This window comes from Chanodichthys erythropterus, chromosome 3, assembly GCF_024489055.1.
Source record: "Chanodichthys erythropterus isolate Z2021 chromosome 3, ASM2448905v1, whole genome shotgun sequence".
NCBI lineage: Eukaryota > Metazoa > Chordata > Actinopteri > Cypriniformes > Xenocyprididae > Chanodichthys > Chanodichthys erythropterus.
Genome location: NC_090223.1, coordinates 9757750 through 9776013, shown reverse-complemented (window position 1 = coordinate 9776013; position 18264 = coordinate 9757750). Strand labels below are relative to the sequence as shown.

Here is an 18264-nt window from a genome sequence, read left to right as displayed (position 1 = left end):
GATCATTCAAACACAATTGTGTATTCAGATGAAATATTTTAATCTATATTACATGTATTACCAGTGGCTACTATACTTCTTTGGATGTTGTGCATTATTCTGTTCTAAAATGTATACTGTATTTTTAATTTTTTTAAAGGAGCGTTACAATTTGATAAAATGAATTGACATATGACTTAAATCAGTGGTTCTTAAACTTGTCCTGGAGTATCTAGCACCAGCCCTACACATTTTAAATGTTTCCCTTATTTGACACTTCAGGTCTTGCTGTTTCTACTAATAAACTAATGAATTAAATCAGGTGTGATATCTATCTATCTATCTATCTATCTATCTATCTATCTATCTATCTATCTATCTATCTATCTATCTATCTATCTATCTATCTATCTATCTGTCTGTCTGTCTGTCTGTCTGTCTGTCTGTCTATCTATCTATCTATCTATCTGTCTGTCTGTCTGTCTGTCTGTTTGTCTGTCTGTTTGTCTGTCTGTCTGTCTGTCTGTTTGTCTGTCTGTCTGTTTGTCTGTCTGTCTGTCTATCTATCTATGAATGCTATTTACTCAAAAGATTTCTTGTAATATACTATAATCTCTCCAGTCATTCAGAATCATCTCCATCTTCCTGAGAGATTAATCAGAGTTTGATGGATATTTCTGGACGCTCTTCTTCTGTTGAAGACTTCTGGATCTGATGTCATAAACCAGAACAGCCACAGTAGCCACGCCCACCAGAGCAGAGAGAGCCAATCGGATCACAGCTTCAGTGAAACCACAACAGTGGATACTTTCTAATGAGAACAGAAATGAGCAAAGTTAAAATAGAAATATCATTTCGTTTGTGAAAAAATATTTAGTGCTGCTGTCATACCTGCACATGTGTGACAGAGTTGAGTGATGTCCAGGTGTTGAGTCTGGTGGCTGATGGGATTGTTGATCACACAGCTGTAGGTGTTTTTATCCTGATATTCCACCTCCAGAGGAAGAGAGAGACTGATGCTGAGATCAGACACATTGATGCTGGAGAATGAACTGTTTCCTTTGAACCAGGAGAGAGTCACATGACTCACATTCACAGCTGAACACAACAATGAACAATTTGATGATGATGATGATGAAGAACATTGTGAAGAGTCTCTGCTGATGAAAGGAACAGGCAGACGAGCTGGAAAATATTGGAGAATAAATTTAATTCAGTATATAAAATAGCTGTGATATTTGACAGGGCATTGATATCTGTTGATATTTCTTGATTTAAAGAGACCATATTTATAAAATGAAGACTTCAGATAAAAAAGGTTCTAAGTGCCATCCTTTCGATTGCTTTTAAAGTGAAATAACTGAACCTAAACACCTAAACACAACCTAAAAATTATCATTTTATGAGAACATTTCAGATGGCACTTAGAGGCTTTTGCATCTTAAGTCTTCAAATTTTGTTTATTATCATACTCAGAATAATGTTTTTTTTTTAATAACCAAAATAAAAGGGATCATAGAAATGATATGCTATTTTTTTTTTTTTTAGTACTGTCTTGAATAAGATAGTTTACATAAATGTTTACATAGACATGTTGCAACCTGGTCTCATGGAAAGACGTAGGCCTACTGTGGGAACGTTTTCTCGCGTCGCCAAAATACTTACCACTGCGTAAATATCACTGCAGTTTCCAACAGAAATTAACACTAGAGGCAGTAAAACGGCAAGTGCTTTTAATCGTTTTCATACACAGTTATGATTACGGGGTCAGATTATGGATTAATAAAGACTCGTTTTCACGTCTCCTTGCTCAATATTATGTAATGACTTCAAAACGCTTTTTTACCAAAGTGTACGATTTGTAAACAAATATATTTTGAACTTTGCATCGCATTACCAGCTCCATATTTTTCGCTTTCATAACATAACAAGCTTGCTCGGTAGCTCAGCTTATATGGATACGAGAAAGCCTTGGGTACGAATCCTGTGAAAGGCGAGTCGCAGTAAAAGAGCTCAAAGAGAGATCTAAACAAGCTAAAACGGCATGATTACGGATGCTTTTTATGTCACATTTGCTTTTGTTAACACCATCAGGTAGGTTTAGGTGTTGGTGGTACTGTCAGGTTTCGCTGAAATGAAGGACCCAAATGCAGTTGGAAATGCAACAAGAGTTTTATTCAATGATAATGCTATATCGAACTGCTGAATTCCAGATCCACAATCTAAGAACTCAATAGAAGAGATCATAGTCCAAACAGATCCGTTCCAGGCGAGCGGTAGTCAGAAACAGGTGATGGTCATTAAAGATGATAGCCCAGGCAGATTCAAAAAGATCCACAAATCTAGATAATAATCCAAAGCAAAAATCCAAAAGTCCAGATGAACAGACCACTGGCCAAGGAGTATAGACAGTCGAGACAGCAGTTGGAATAACTGGGCAGAAAAAAGAAAAACTGAAAAGAAAAAAAAAACACAAAACAATAACTGATGAACCAAAACAAGAAACGCGTGAAAAGCGTTAACGACAAAACACTCTAGCAAAGACAAAGAGAAAACATGAGATTTAAATAAGAAGAAAATAGATGAGGAAATAACAAACAGCTGTGAACACGTACATAACCGCACTGATTGCAAAGCGCGATCAGCTGAGTGCGGCTGGCACGCGCAAGTGAAAAACAAAACAATCAACACGTGCACAACCACGGCGATTGCGAAACGCTAACAGCTGGGGGGTATTCCAGAAAGCAGGTTATGTGACATACCTGGGTATGTTTAAGAGTAATTAAGCAGATAACCTCAACTCTCGGTTCCAAAAATGGAGGTAACTTTTAGGGTATGTAAGTAACCATAGCAACTTGCTCTCTGAACATAACCTGCTCCGGAGCAGGTTATGTTAAAGGGTTAGTTAGTTTAAGAGGAATTCAGATGCATGTTATACTATCAATATGGTTATATTAATGTATCTAAATTTGTTATATAGTTACAGTTATATACACAATGTTATATTATACAATATATGACTGTTTATTCAATTCTAATATATGAATGTATTTTATTGTCATCTCACACATGGATCTGCTTTTTATCCTTTATAACAGGACATTTTCTATGCTATAATTTCTATAATAAAATACATATCATATATGTGATATCTTATTTAATAATTAGCATCAAACAATATTAAGAATAAAAAATGATTGCATAACCACCCAATAGGTGGTGATGTGCACCAAGTAGGTTATGTAAATCGCCATTAAACAAAAGAAGAAGAATGAAGTAGAATGGCGCGCTTTTTCTTAGCGTCTGTTTCCATGGTGAATCATCGATTCGTCGCTCTGTTGAGAATGTCTTGTGTGTTAACCGGGAACATACTCTGGTTTGGCTGAACTTACTCCCGGACGCATTTTTGGAACCAGCATACCTTGAGTAAGCAAGGTTTGGGTTAATCAACCGAGAGTTCAGGGTATATGTGACAGTAAGTTAACCCTGCTTTCTGGAATACACCCCAGATCGCAGCTGGCACGTGCAAACAGAAACAAAAACAAAGGCTCATCCAGGAGAAAGAGACAGATCAAACCTGAGCCCTGACAGGTACTTTATTTTATAACGCAATGGAGAGCAAATCTAAAATCAGAACTGCTGTGATTCATATTAAAACCAACGTCATAAAAACGTACCATATTCACGTTTATCCGTTCCGGCAAAAAACAAAAAAAAACAAAACACTCTTTTAGCGCCACTGCAGTGGTATTGGTATGTATTTTGCTACTCGCAAAAACGTTCCCACAGGTATGTTTTTTCTAATTGTTGTGTATTGATATGACATCATTAACGTCATCACGTAACAATGGAGGAGTAAAGATGGGTGTAAAGATGGGTGGCAAGTTCAGTCTGGTGTCTGCGTGGTTTGATCTGAGATAACTACAAAGGTTATAACATTAGCGACGAGGATGTTGAAACAAGGACCAGGGGGCCCGTTCTTCGTACGTCGCTTATTACATCCAGATCAAATGACACATCCAAGATGATATCATCGTGCTAATCATGATCCGGCTAATTGGGTTCTTCGAACACACCTGTTGTGTATGATTAGTATCGCTGGATTGAGTTATCTGAGATAATTGCGCGTTCATGTGTTGGCTTAAAAGGGGATATGTATCGATAGTAGAAACATTGATCAGCAATGCAGCGATTGGCTGGAGTGAAGACGGCAACGTAATGACATCATAGAATGAGAAGACACCTGACGAAAAACTTGACGAATTTCTAGACATTTATAAGGAAACAGCCAAGCGAATAAATGACAGAAGAACAACATAAATGTTAGATAAATGAAATGTGCACTATTTTTTTTTTTTTTACATGATTACCCAATTATTTAGGCTATATTCACAATTTCTATTATTTGTACATTCAATTTTTTATTTCAATGTTGTAATTAGCAACTAATTTACCTTTGAAGCATATTTGACAGCATTAATTAAAGTTTCTTAAGGGTCAAGATCAAGTTATCTGCATCTCCTGCGCTTCATCAAGCCACTCCCATAATATATGTCGCGGTTCAAATGGACAAATGCATGTATGGCATAGACATTTGTACATCATGTGTGTAAAACTCCAATAAAAAATATTACGTAATTATTCCCTCATGAATGAATCTCTCACAGAGTAAAACTGTCGGTGTCTATATTATGACACTACACGGCATTATAGTGTTATTTGCAAATTTATTTTTAAATCATTATTATTGTCCCTGGTTTACATTAGGGTACTCTTGTGGGAAAGTAGCAGAGGCTGGGACAGACTTTAAACATCACCTCCGCTTAAAAAGATGCAATCTAATCCTGTTTACATGAAATAAGCCTGCTCCCGAGCAGGTTTGAGCTTACGGACCTGTTGCTATGACAGCAAGTCTAGGATGAGCTTCGAAGAATCAAACGATCCAAGATCATGCCAAATCGTCAACAATCAAAATGTGTAAAACAAAGGAAAGCTTGGAACAGAGAGTAGAAAGAGTTGAATCAGATGAGAAGAATCAAGAGTTTCATTTGTTGTAAGAGAACAGAGCAAAATGGACAAACTAACATTCTCAGTCGGAGTTGTCAGACTACCCATGTTAGTTGACTCAGGAGCAACAAGCAATATAGTAGATGAAGGAACGCGGGAAATGCTGAAAGGAAAAAAGATCAAGTGCAGTTCTGCTAAATCAGACAAAAAACTGTATGCATACTTGTCAAGTGAACCCCTGCCAGTGAAAGGAATTTTCTGGTGTGAGGTCGGAATCGGAAAACGCAGCACAAAAGCTGGGTTTACCGTTATTTGCGGGAGAGGGGAGCCACTGCTTGGAAAAGTTACAGCAGTTAAATTAGGACTGGAGCTAATGTCGCAGCGGTGAGAGATGTGATGTCCATGATATGATGGTAATAACCCAAAATGTTCTGTGGAGTAGGTAAACTAAACACAACACAAATTAGCCTACACATAGACAGCACAGTGACTCCAGTTGCACAGCCCCTTATGTGTTTTGTTCCACCTAAAAGAGGCTGTTAAAAAAGAAATAAATGAGCTGCTCCACATGGACATTATTGAGAAAGTCAATGGAGCAACTCCTTGGGTAAACCAAGTTGTCATTGTTCCCAAAGCAAACGGGGAAATAAGGATGTGTTTGGACATGAAACAAGCGAACACTGCAATCACTCATGGGAGGTTTCCGATTCCCACGGTGGATAAACTGTTACAAGGAATGAATGAATAAGTTTGTGGCGAGGGGGGCGTGGTTTAGCGGGGTCTGCGGCAGGAGGGAGTGTCTGGGGATGTGCGGTGATTGAACGGGTTGAATGTAAATCACGAACACCTGTTTCTCGTTCCAGTAACTGGCGTGGAGACAGGATAAAACGCCAGGAGAAGCAGGAGCGTGTGAGAGAGAGAGGGACTGCTGACAGTCGGACTAAGTGAGCTGTGCTCGTGTCGTGGAGTGAAGCCCGTCCTTGGATGTGGAATTATTGAGTGTGCGTTGCACCGTCTTTTTGTTTATGTGTTGGATATTTTTTCTCTGGTGAGAATAAAGACTGTCAGCAGCCCTAAAGCCGATTCCTGTCCTCTTCCTTCCCATTACACAAAGAACCTTCGTTACACTGGTGCCGAAACCCGGGAAGGAAGACGGAAGCCGCCGCCATGCAGGCATCCCCCGCCGCTGGAAAGCCGTTTGCGGACATCATTGCATCCCTCGCGGTCCTGCATCAAGAACAACATCGGGCCCTGATGGATCTTCGGAGTGACCAGGAACGCCGCTTCGAGGCGATCATCCAGGGCCAGCACGAGGACCGTGAGAGGTTCCGGAGCTGGATAGACCGGGAGGTTCCCACGGCGACCAGCGCGGCAGCTGCTGGCCCCTTCCAGCTGCCACTGCAGAAGATGGGCCCGCAAGATGACCCGGAGGCCTTCCTGGACCTGTTCGAAAAGGCTGCTGAGGTCTCAGGTTGGCCCCGGGACCAGTGGCCCATGCGGCTCGTCCCGCTGCTCTCGGGCGAGTCGCAGGTGGCAGCACAGCAGCTGCCCGTCCAGAACCTCCTGGTCTTCAACGACCTCAAGAGGGCCATCCTGCAGCGGGTCGGCCGCTCCCCGAGCAGCACCGTCAGCGCTTCCGGTCTCTGGAGCTGGGGGAGGCGGGCCGACCCTTCGTGTTGGCCCAACAGCTCCGGGACTCGTGCCGCAAATGGCTGATGGCCGACGGAGGCGACGCGGAGCAAATGATCGATCGCGTGGTGCTGGAACAGTTCACCACTCGGCTCCCAAAGAAGACCGCCGAGTGGGTCCAGTGCCACCGGCCCACGTCGCTGGATTCGGCCATCCAATTGGCGGAGGACCACTTGGTGGCGTGCCCAGGGGTCGGCGAATCCCTGCCATCTGTCTCTCTCTCTCCCTCTCTTCTTCCCCTCTCTCTCTCTAAACCTGTCCCTCTACCTAGGTCCCGTCCGCCCGGCCCGCCTCGTGTTCCGCCCCGAGGGCGGGGTGGAACGGATTCTCGGCAGTTCGTGGCGCCAAGAGCCCCGCCCAGGGGGGCGGGACTGGCCACCGCCGGGCTGGACCCCGCGCCTGCTTCTCCCCTCTCTCCACGCCAATCATTCGGCCCGTTCTCCGCCACTGGAGCGGCGGGCAGGTCTGGGCCGGCCTGTTGGCGTTGCGGGGACCCGGATCACTTCATAGACCGGTGTCCAGTGATGGAGGTGGGGACATTGATCCGGGTCCCGGACGACCTGCAGGTCGCCCCCGGTCAGGCTGGTCAGTACCAGATACCAGTGAGTATCAAGGGGGGTACATATCAGGCTTTGGTGGACTCGGGTTGTAACCAAACCTCCGTGCATCAAAGCCTGATTTCATCCGGGGCATTGGATACAGGCCGCGTGGTTAAGGTACGGTGTGTGCACGGGGATATCGCGAGTTATCCGTTGGTGTCAGTCGGGATTCTATTTAGGGGTCAAAAGCATAGTGTGGAGGTGGCAGTTAATCCGCACCTCCGGCACCCGTTAATTTTGGGGACGAATTGGCCCGCATTTAATAAATTATTGGGGCATTTATGCTCGGGTGCCTCTTGGAGTAAGTGTACGCGGGGAAGGGAAGTGCGAGTGCAGGCGGGGGAGACTGACCGGGGACCAGTGGTGACTGCCTCAGGGGAACCGAGCGGGATCGGGAGACTGATTCTCTCGGACCGTGATGATTTTCCCCTGGAGCAGTCTCACGATGAGACGCTGAAAAATGCGTTTGAGAGGGTCAGTACGATTGACGGTCAGCCTCTCCAGCCTGGACGACCACTAACTTATCCCTATTTTGCGATTATTAAAGATAGGTTGTATCGAGTGACCCAAGACACTCAATCAAAGGAAGATACAACCCAGTTGTTAGTACCAAAGAGCCGCAGGGAAATGCTTTTCCATGCGGCTCACTCCAACCCAATGGCTGGACACTTAGGACAAACAGCGACACTAAATCGCCTCATGACCCGATTCTTTTGGCCGGGCATTCACGAGAACGTGCGCAGGTGGTGCGCGTCTTGTCGTGAATGTCAGCTGGTAAATCCTCCGGCCACTCCAAAAGCGCCTTTGCGCCCCCTTCCATTAATGCAGGTCCCCTTCGAACGAATTGGCATGGACCTCATCGGGCCATTAGAGCGATCAGCGAGAGGGCATCGTTTTGCATTGGTCATTGTGGATTATGCAACACGATATCCAGAAGCAGTGGCTCTCCGCAACATTTCCGCTAAGAGTGTTGCGGACGCCCTCTTCAGTTTAATCTCCCGAGTGGGGATTCCGAAAGAAATCCTCACTGATCAAGGCACGGCGTTTATGTCACGTACGCTACGCGAACTGTACGAGTTGTTGGGCATTAACTCGATTCGAACCAGCGTCTTTCACCCACAAACGGACGGGCTGGTCGAACGTTTTAATCGCACGCTTAAATCCATGATTCGTAAGTTCGTTCAAGAAGACGCCAAAAATTGGGATAAATGGTTGGAACCCCTGTTGTTCGCTGTGCGAGAGGTCCCGCAAGCCTCCACGGGGTTTTCCCCCTTCGAGCTTCTCTTTGGGCGCCACCCCCGCGGGGTGTTGGATGTCCTAAGAGAATCTTGGGAGGACGGACCGTCTCAATCAAAAAATGAAATTCAGTATGTGCTGGACTTGAGAACAAAACTCCACACTTTGGGGCGGCTATCTATGGAGAATTTGTTACAAGCCCAGGACAGACAGTGCCGGTTGTATAACAGGGGAACTAATCTGCGTAAATTTGCACCGGGAGAGAAAGTGCTCGTATTACTCCCCACATCAAGCTCAAAATTACTGGCGAAGTGGCAAGGACCATTTGAGGTCACACGGCGAGTTGGTGATCTCGATTATGAAGTAATACGGTCCGATAGGAGAGGGGCACGTCAAATTTATCACCTCAACCTCCTGAAAAAGTGGAGTGAGGCGGAATCAGTGATGCTGGCGACGGTGATTAGCGGGGAGGATGATCTCGGGCCAGAGGCGAATGTAAAAAAACAATCCCTCGCTCTGGCCCCGGGGGAGATCACCTTTCGCCCTCACAGCTCACTGATGTTTCCAAATTACAGGCTGAATTTGCCGACGTGTTCTCTCCCCTACCGGGCCGTACTGACCTCATTCAGCACCACATCGAGACAGAGCCGGGCGTGGTGATTCGCAGCCGGCCGTATAGGTTACCTGAACACAAAAAAAAAGTGGTTCAGGCAGAATTAGAGGCAATGCTTGAAATGGGGGTAATAGAGGAATCCAGCAGTAACTGGGCGAGCCCGATAGTTTTGGTCCCCAAAACAGACGGCTCAGTACGGTTCTGTGTGGATTATCGCAAGGTGAATGCAGTGTCGAAATTCGACGCGTATCCAATGCCGCGTGTGGACGAATTGCTTGACCGGCTCGGTACAGCTCGCTTTTATTCGACACTGGACTTAACAAAAGGGTATTGGCAGATCCCCTTGTCTCCATTATCCAAAGAAAAGACCGCTTTCACGACGCCGTTTGGATTACACCAATTCGTGACCCTTCCGTTCGGGCTGTTCGGGGCACCGGCTACCTTTCAGCGACTCATGGACAAGATCTTACGGCCCCATGCTGCGTATGCGGCTGCCTATCTGGATGACATTATTATTTTTAGTAATGATTGGCAGCGGCATATGCAGCATTTGAGGGCTGTCCTGAGATCGCTGAGAGGGGCTGGGCTCACGGCCAACCCGAAGAAGTGCGCAATTGGGCGCGTGGAAGTAAGGTATCTGGGCTTCCACTTGGGATATGGACAGGTGCGTCCCCAAATTGATAAGACAGCAGCGGTTGCAACCTGTCCGCGTCCCAAGACCAAAAAGGAGGTAAGACAGTTCCTCGGGCTGGCGGGATATTACAGAAGGTTTGTTCCTAATTATTCGGACCTCACCAGCCCGTTGACTGATCTGACTAAAAAGGATGCACCAGATACGGTCCAGTGGACGGAGCTGTGCCAGCAGGCCTTCACCCAGGTGAAGGCTGCTTTATGTGGCGGGCCGTTACTTCATTCCCCTGATTTCTCTCTCCCCTTTTTGTTGCAGACAGACGCGTCGGACAGAGGGCTGGGTGCGGTCCTGTCCCAGGAGATAGAGGGTGAGGAGCGGCCGGTGCTGTACATTAGCCGCAAGCTCTCTAAGAGAGAGGCTAAGTACAGCACCGTGGAGAAAGAGTGTTTAGCCATCAGGTGGGCCGTCCTCACCCTCCGCTATTATCTCCTGGGGCGGGAATTCACCCTCTGTTCGGACCATGCCCCTCTGCAGTGGCTCCACCGCATGAAGGACACCAACGCGCGGATCACTCGTTGGTATCTTGCTTTACAGCCTTTTAAATTCAAAGTGATCCACAGGCCGGGTGTTCAGATGGCTGTGGCCGACTTCCTCTCCAGAAATGGGGGGGGGCTCCAGGCCGGACGGCTCCCCGGCCTGAGTCGGGCGGTGGGGGTATGTGGCGAGGGGGCGTGGTTTAGCGGGGTCTGCGGCAGGAGGGAGTGTCTGGGGATGTGCGGTGATTGAACGGGTTGAATGTAAATCACGAACACCTGTTTCTCGTTCCAGTAACTGGCGTGGAGACAGGATAAAACGCCAGGAGAAGCAGGAGCGTGTGAGAGAGAGAGGGACTGCTGACAGTCGGACTAAGTGAGCTGTGCTCGTGTCGTGGAGTGAAGCCCGTCCTTGGATGTGGAATTATTGAGTGTGCGTTGCACCGTCTTTTTGTTTATGTGTTGGATATTTTTTCTCTGGTGAGAATAAAGACTGTCAGCAGCCCTAAAGCCGATTCCTGTCCTCTTCCTTCCCATTACACAAAGAACCTTCGTTACAAAGTTGTTTTCAGCAAACTAGACCTGAAATGGGGGTATCATCAGCTGAAATTGACCCCAGAATAAAGAGACATCACACATTTTGCTGTTCATAATGGCATATATAGGTTCAAAAGATGGGTGTTTGGAGTTTCGTCACCGAATGAGAAGTACCAGCATGAAATAGCCACTGTTCTAGCTGGCATCGAAGGAGTAGAGAATATATCAGATGACATCATCATCCATGCACCTAACAAAGAGACTCATGAGAAAAGAATGCATGCAGTACTAAAGAGACTGGAAAGCTGCAGCTTGACTCTGAATGTAGAGAAGTGTCAGTTTAACATGGACAAATTGGTGTTTATGGGCATGCTGTTGTCAGAGAAAGGCATAGGCCCAACGGCAGAAAGGGTGAGAGCAGTTGTGGAGGCAAGAGAGCCTGAAAATGCTTCAGAGGCGAGAAGTTTTCTCGGTTTAGCCAGCTATAGTTGCCATTTTATACCTCAGTTTGCAAGTGTCTCAGAACCTCTGCACAGACTGACAAAAAAAGATACCAAATTTCATTTGGGAACTGAACAAAAGAAAGCTTTCAAAATTCTCAAAGATAAGTTGGCAGAGGCCACAACACTGGCTTATTTTGACAAGGACGCACCAACAAAAGTCATTGCGATGCTGGACCAAAGGGAACTGGAGCAGTACTAGTTTAGGGCCAATGAGGAGGAACAGTTCCATGCGCATGAATTGAAAGGTTGGTCTTGAGATTACAGCCCTATGATTTCTGAGTGATTCATATACTGGGAACATACAACATTGCAGATCCTCTGTCACGCCAGTTGGGCCCATCAGCCAAAAGTGAGAGACACACATAAAGCAGAAGAATTATGTGTGGTTCCAAGTCCAGTCAGTTTCAGACGTTTTGTCAGGAGAACAGTATCCACCATATCAAAATGACTACCAAGTGGGTGCAAACAAATGGAGAAGTGGAAAGGCAAAACGCGTCACTGATGAAACATGTACGGATTTCCCAAGTTGGGGGCCAGGATTGAAAAAGAGAGCTTCACAAGTATGTGACTGTCTACAGGTCCATACAACATGCCACAATGGGCAAAAGCCCAGCAGAACTTCTTTTTCAGCAGAAGATAAGAGGAAAGTTACCAGACATTACAACATCACACAGTGATCTTGAAGCTCGAGACAAAGATGCAGAGCAGAAAGGAAAAGCCAAGACATACATGGACAACAAACAAGGCGCTAAGACATCAAATATAGAGGTTGGAGATCAGAATAAAACAGACAAGTTCTCGACAACATTTCACAGCACACCTCACAAGGTCATACACAGAGAAGGTAACAGTGTTGTCATTCAGTCACCCACTGGAGCACAGTATGCATGGAACATAACATTTGTCAAGAAGTTTCATTCTGTGGAAACACCAACAGTGAGTGGTAAAATGAAATGTGCTCAAGAGCCAAGGTGTGATAAGGAGCAAAAGGGAATCACGGATGAATGCAAAATGAACTGTGAATCAATTCAGAGAGAGGAACAGATTCCTAAACTATGCAGGCCTCAGAGACAAATCAAGTTGCCTGAAAGGTTTAGAGACTATGTTATTGAGTGACTAATGAAATTCAAAAGTATTGATGAAGAGAAGTGAGGTGGAGTTAAAAAAAAGAGAAAGAGAGAGAGAGAGAGAGAGAGAGAGAGAGTGTGTTATGGTATGGGTTGACATAATCTGTAAGAGAAAATAATAATAGCACTTTTTTTAAATGACATTGTTCAAAAATGTACATATAAGTGGTTATTAATATTGTGTCATTACTGCAAAAAAGTATGTGTTGGATTTACTTAAAATATGTATGCACTATTTTTGCATCACACCTTTTAAGTAAATCCAACTTGAAGCAATGTTATGTAGAACTAACAAGAAAACCTGTTATAGGTACTTAAATATATTTGTTTACTCAACATTTTATACTTAAAAACTCCAGTTTAAACTACCAAGTAATAGCAAGTTGTGTTGAAAAAAACTTAAAAATTTAATTTAAAACTTAATTTAAAATTTAATTTGAAACTATACTGCTCCAGAACATTAAATGTCTTCAGAATAAACACAAAATATACAATAAGCAATTAGCATTTCAACAAAAGGTTTCCACACAGTTAGTACAGAAATAAAGCAATTTAGGTTTTTTGACAGAGATTGCTACTCTGGAAGCAACAACAACTTAGTTTGAAACCAAAAATAGACTGCTGTGGTAAAAAAAGTGACAATTTGACAAAAAGAAAATTCCCATCATCCATGAATGCACCTTCATGATCAGTGTGTGTGCTGTTCCAGTTCCTCAAGGTCACCATGACCATCCTAAAGAAAAGCAAAGCAAATGTGTATTTACTTACAACATTACTTTCCAGATTGTATTATATTTTTCCCACTGTAAGACATTTAACATATAACACAAAATGAGTTACAGTGATTTGAAATAACAAGAAAAGACCTTTATATTTAATAAATGTTGTTTTATTTCTGTTTTATTTGGGGTGAATTTAATTCACTGCCATTATTAGGTTGATTATTGAGGTTTGAAGGATGTTAATTTACACAAATTCCCATGATCCACCGTCAATTAAATTAATAATAAATTAATGGTTAACCTGGAAACCACACACCCTAATGATGACATTGCTTAATCAATAACTGACAAGTTTTATTACTAATGATCAATAGATCAATCAGTGATTAATCATTAGCATCCCTAGTTTGAAGCTCAACTTTGAAGATGGTGGAAATCAAACCAATGTAATAGAAACAGATATCACTCTGGGTAGCGTTTCCCAAAAGCATCGTAAGCCTAAGTTGATTATAGCTCCATTGGTGGCAATGGAGCTACGATCAATTTAAGCTTACGATGCTTTTGGGAAACGTTGCCCTGATCTGCTCTTTCTCATGTGGACGTCTGTAAAAATAAATTTGCATGGCACTTTAGTGATGAAACTCATGCATTCAGCTGGCGATTTATTCACGTCAGAGGATCAAGTTTTGTAGGAACATGTGCGCTGCACGCGCAGTCAGTCGCATGATTGTCTGCTAATGAAATGTCATATGCTTGGAATAATGAGAATAGTATCATATGTAGTGTAATAAAATACTATTTATTATTTGATTATTTAAATCTCCTGCTTGAAAATAATAGATGTGCTATATTTGAAATGGTTTTCTGTATGGCATTTTATCTGATGCATGTCATTATAAAAACGGGGAAATTAGTGGGAATAAGTTAATGCAGCCTCTTATTATCATGATCTAAGCATAAAGCTGCTTGGTTTATATTTTAATGTACGCAGTTCTACATAGTACATATGAAGAATTTCGTTGCAAAATGAGATAACTAGATAACTAGTAAATGTATCTTTTAAATGCATGCAAATTACAGTGAAGTTCAACACTTATATAGTGCAAAAAGGATTTAAACTGTGAATTTTATATCAATCTTGTTCTGGTAAACTGAGAGATGTTGATTCGGATGGCAATTAAATTACCACACGACCTTGGTAATTGTCAAAAAACAAGCAGCTCGGCCAGGCATTTTTAACGGTGGTGGGAGAAAAATATTGACATTTTGGATTCGGGCAGCAATAAAATCACCAGCTAGCCCCTGTAAATGTGGAAAATAACTTTCATCCCCATGAGAAACAGTCGAATATGACTTATGTCTCTATTATCTGACACACTCAGCTGAGTTCATGGAGCTCTCTTCTGACGAACTGATGATCTGAATCAGGTGTGTTAAATAAGGGAGACATGCAAAAATGTTCAGAACAGGGGTCACCAAGACCAGGATTAAAAACCACTGTCATATATAGTGTTCAATGTATTCCAGATACTCACCTGCTGATGCCTGATGAGATTACCATTGTTATCAGAGAGGTACACCATTAAACACTGAATCAACTTCTCTGTGTATTTCCGCAGCATTGGGCTGAGAAGTACATGAAACAAAAAAAAAGTTGATTTTCACAGTGGAATCACACAAGCTTTTATATCAAAACTTTTTAAAGAAAAATATGTCTTTAAAGCAGAAAAGTCAGGTTTTTTTTTTGGAAAAGACAATTTGTCAAAAACAATTAATAGTCAAGTGTGAAATAATAAAAAAAAAAGTTGTTACCTTCAGAAATTGTTCTAATAGGATCCACCATATCCTGCTATTGTTAAACTGTTCACACTATGATGAATGGAGAGAAAAACAACAGTATTGAACAACATACAATATGATAGGCTAGCTTTTTCAATTCTTATTTTTGGAGCTGAGTGAAAACTCAAGTGTACTCAATGCATGTGCGTTAGTACCAGGGTTGTGGAGTAATGACATGTAACTTAGTTATGTATCTAAAATACAAAATTTGAGTAACTGTATTTTATTACTGTTAAATTTTAAATGGATGATAAACAAATTACAGTTAAATCTGAAAAGCATTTTAGATTACCAAAGTGATTACTTTGAATTTTAATGTAATTTATTCATTAATGTAAACTGTGATGAGCAATTCATTTAAACAGCAATTGGTGATCCTCTGAGTCGGACAGCTACAGTTCTGTTCATAAGTGTCAATTCCTTTGTAGAATATGCAACATTTTAATAATTTTAACAAAATAATAGGGACCATAAAAATTGCATTTTATTTTTATCTAGTACTGTCCTGAATAAGCTATTTCACATAACAGATATTTGCATATACTCCACAAGACTCCAAAAAATGACTGAATTTATAAAAAAATGCCCCATTCAAAAATGTCCATACCCTTGAATCTTAACTGTCCTGTTATTACTGGATGATCCACGACTGTTTTCATGATTTGTGATAGTTGATTGTGAGTCCCTAAAAAAGTATTTTTTTTTTTCACAGAATTCTTTAAAAAAATATAAGTTAAAAGTAACCTTCCCAAGCCTAGTTTGTGCAAACTCGATATTTTTACCTTATGCAGTCTTCATGAATACGTGCAAACACTATGTTAAATCCGTTTGATAGAAGCATGCACATAATAAAATATGCTGGCGTGCAAACCGGTTTCTTGATTTATGTGCAATAAACTTATGTACAAACTCGATTGCAAACTAGTATTTATAACACTTTTCTGATTGTTAAAGAATTTACAGCAGTTCAAAATATTAGTTTTATTTTGTTAATATAAAGCTAAACTTTAGCTTACCTCCTTTCATTATCTTCACCACATCACGCTTCAGAAAAGTTGTACTTCCAATCTAAACAATAAAAGAGTGTTAATTAATGTTTATAAAGTCAAAATCTAATGTTTTACTTTGTTAATATAAAGCTGAACTTTTCTTACCTTCTTTTCATCACTTCAAAATGGTTGGCTGGATATAATATTTGCATATCATGCAGCTCACAAATACCTTAAATTTTAAGTTAGGTTTACTTTATTCTAACCGAGTTGTAATGCTAGTTGACGTTACTTATGTTTTTTTATTTACTTTATGCATATGTTTACCATTTAGTTTACATTTTTGTTTTAGAATTTGTAGCTTGAAATGTTCTGAATATATATTCATATATAACCCAGATGTTGAGCCAACCAATATTTTTTTTCAGTGGATGATCCTTTTTTTTTTTTTTTTTTTTTGAGTATACATAAATAACAAAAATAACACACATTTGGTTTCTGCAAGGTGTATGTAAACTTGACCAGGGCTGCGTATCCCAAAAGCATCGTAAGCTTAAGTTGATCGTAGCTCCATTGAAACCAATGGAGCTATGATCATCTTAGGCTTACGATGCTTTTGGGAAACGCTACCCAGGACTGTATATAAAATAACTAACTCTCCTCACCATAGACAGTGAGATTGATCGTGTTGATCGTGTCTCTGCTGGTGAAGACTGTATAAAGTCCAGAGTCTGTGGTTCTGCTGTTGATGATGGTCAGAGATCCAGTCTGATGATCCAGTTTCAATCTCCCTTCAGCACTTTCATCATAAAACTTGCTCTCTTTGTTTTTGTTTAATTTAGCTATGAGAATTTTCCCAAACTTCCACTGGATCTCTTCCTGTGTGTGTATTTGAGTGAAACTAGAGTTCAGAGAGACTGATTCTCCCTCAGTCACTGACTCTGACTTCACTGCATCAGCAACAAACACACCTGAACACAAACACACACACCACATTTGAAGTTTTTCATTTTCCACAGAAGTATTTCTGAAGGTTTAGTCTGATAAAACTTGACAATATTAGAGGAAAAATCAGTAAAGATCAGATTGTATGTGGAGAAATGATAATATAAAGAGAATTGTAGCCATAAAAATACTTACCAGTCAGACTCCAGGAGAACAACCAGAAGAAAATAAACGTATCAAACATCTTTTTTAACAGTTTCAGAAATGTTATAATAATCAAGTCCTGCACTCTTGCGTATGTCGATTGTTCTGTCAGCAAGTAATGAAGATTTTCAGAGAAATCCAGCAGTTAAACTCGTCCAGTAGCTCCTCCCACACAGACTGACCTTTTCAGTAATTATTTTAAGTTTCACAACTTTTTCTTTCTCAAAACAGAATTAGTCTGTCATTTCATTCCTTTTGGATCTTGACGGACACATCCCAGCATCTGAAATAAATAGAGGTTTGAGGAAAAATGTCTCTAAATTTGATAATATTTCAGTCATATTATTAGAAATAGTTTCCATTCTCTCCTTTCTGTAGCTCATTTTGAGAAGGCATGGCAGTATCTGAAGGAGGAGTTTAGTTTCACTGAACCGCTTTACAACAGACCCGCAGTTTCATTCGCTTTAAGAAACATTCAACGTTTTCACGAGTGTCAGGATACGACTATTATCACAGTTCTGCTTCAAACTATTTCAGAAAATGATTGTTTTCATCTGTTTGTGCTTGTGTCAGACTGGTGAGTATTTTTATGGCTTCACTTCAGTTTATTTTCCCTAGTGAAAAAAAAATATGCTAAGTATACTCGCAGCAAGACTAATTATTAGTATATTTCAAGTGTGTTAATGATTAGTTAACTTTAAGTGTGCTATTTGGAAACAACTAATTTTGTACTAAGTATATTTTAGTTGTAATTAAGTTGTATTAAAATACAACTTTAAGTATATTTAGTATACTTGTGTGCTAAATTGGAACAACTTCAAGTATACTTAGTACACTTTAAGTATATGTCTGTGTAGGTTGATTAGTGATATTAAAGTGTACTTAATTTGTGTTATAAGTATATTTTATTTATGATTTAAGTACATTACAAATTAATCACAAGTGTCTTCCCAACACACAAGCAATATACACTGAATATATTATTTTACAGGTAATAGTATATACTGTATGCTCAGTACCTTTAGCTTATTCCAAATATTAAACATTACACACTTTGCAGTCAATAACAATACACTTTTTTATTAATTATACTTTGTATAATATAGTCAAC

General features: G+C 41.3%; 2 protein-coding genes across 2 annotated transcripts; one reads left to right on the top strand and one right to left on the bottom strand.

Moving 5' to 3' along the window:
• Nucleotides 1-632: 632 nt before the first annotated feature.
• Nucleotides 633-17249, bottom strand: LOC137003026 (CD48 antigen-like). Its single transcript, XM_067363036.1, has 4 exons — nucleotides 17145-17249; nucleotides 16670-16975; nucleotides 871-1164; nucleotides 633-790 (listed from the first exon to the last, which is right to left on the bottom strand). Exons 1-4 carry the CDS (start codon nucleotides 17191-17193, stop codon nucleotides 633-635), a joined length of 807 nt encoding a protein of 268 aa, XP_067219137.1. The 5' UTR covers nucleotides 17194-17249.
• LOC137013849 (putative SCAN domain-containing protein SCAND2P) lies at nucleotides 6154-10837 on the top strand. Its single transcript, XM_067377862.1, has 3 exons — nucleotides 6154-6457; nucleotides 6517-7277; nucleotides 10583-10837. Exons 1-3 carry the CDS (start codon nucleotides 6154-6156, stop codon nucleotides 10583-10585), a joined length of 1068 nt encoding a protein of 355 aa, XP_067233963.1. The 3' UTR covers nucleotides 10586-10837.
• Nucleotides 17250-18264: the final 1015 nt, after the last annotated feature.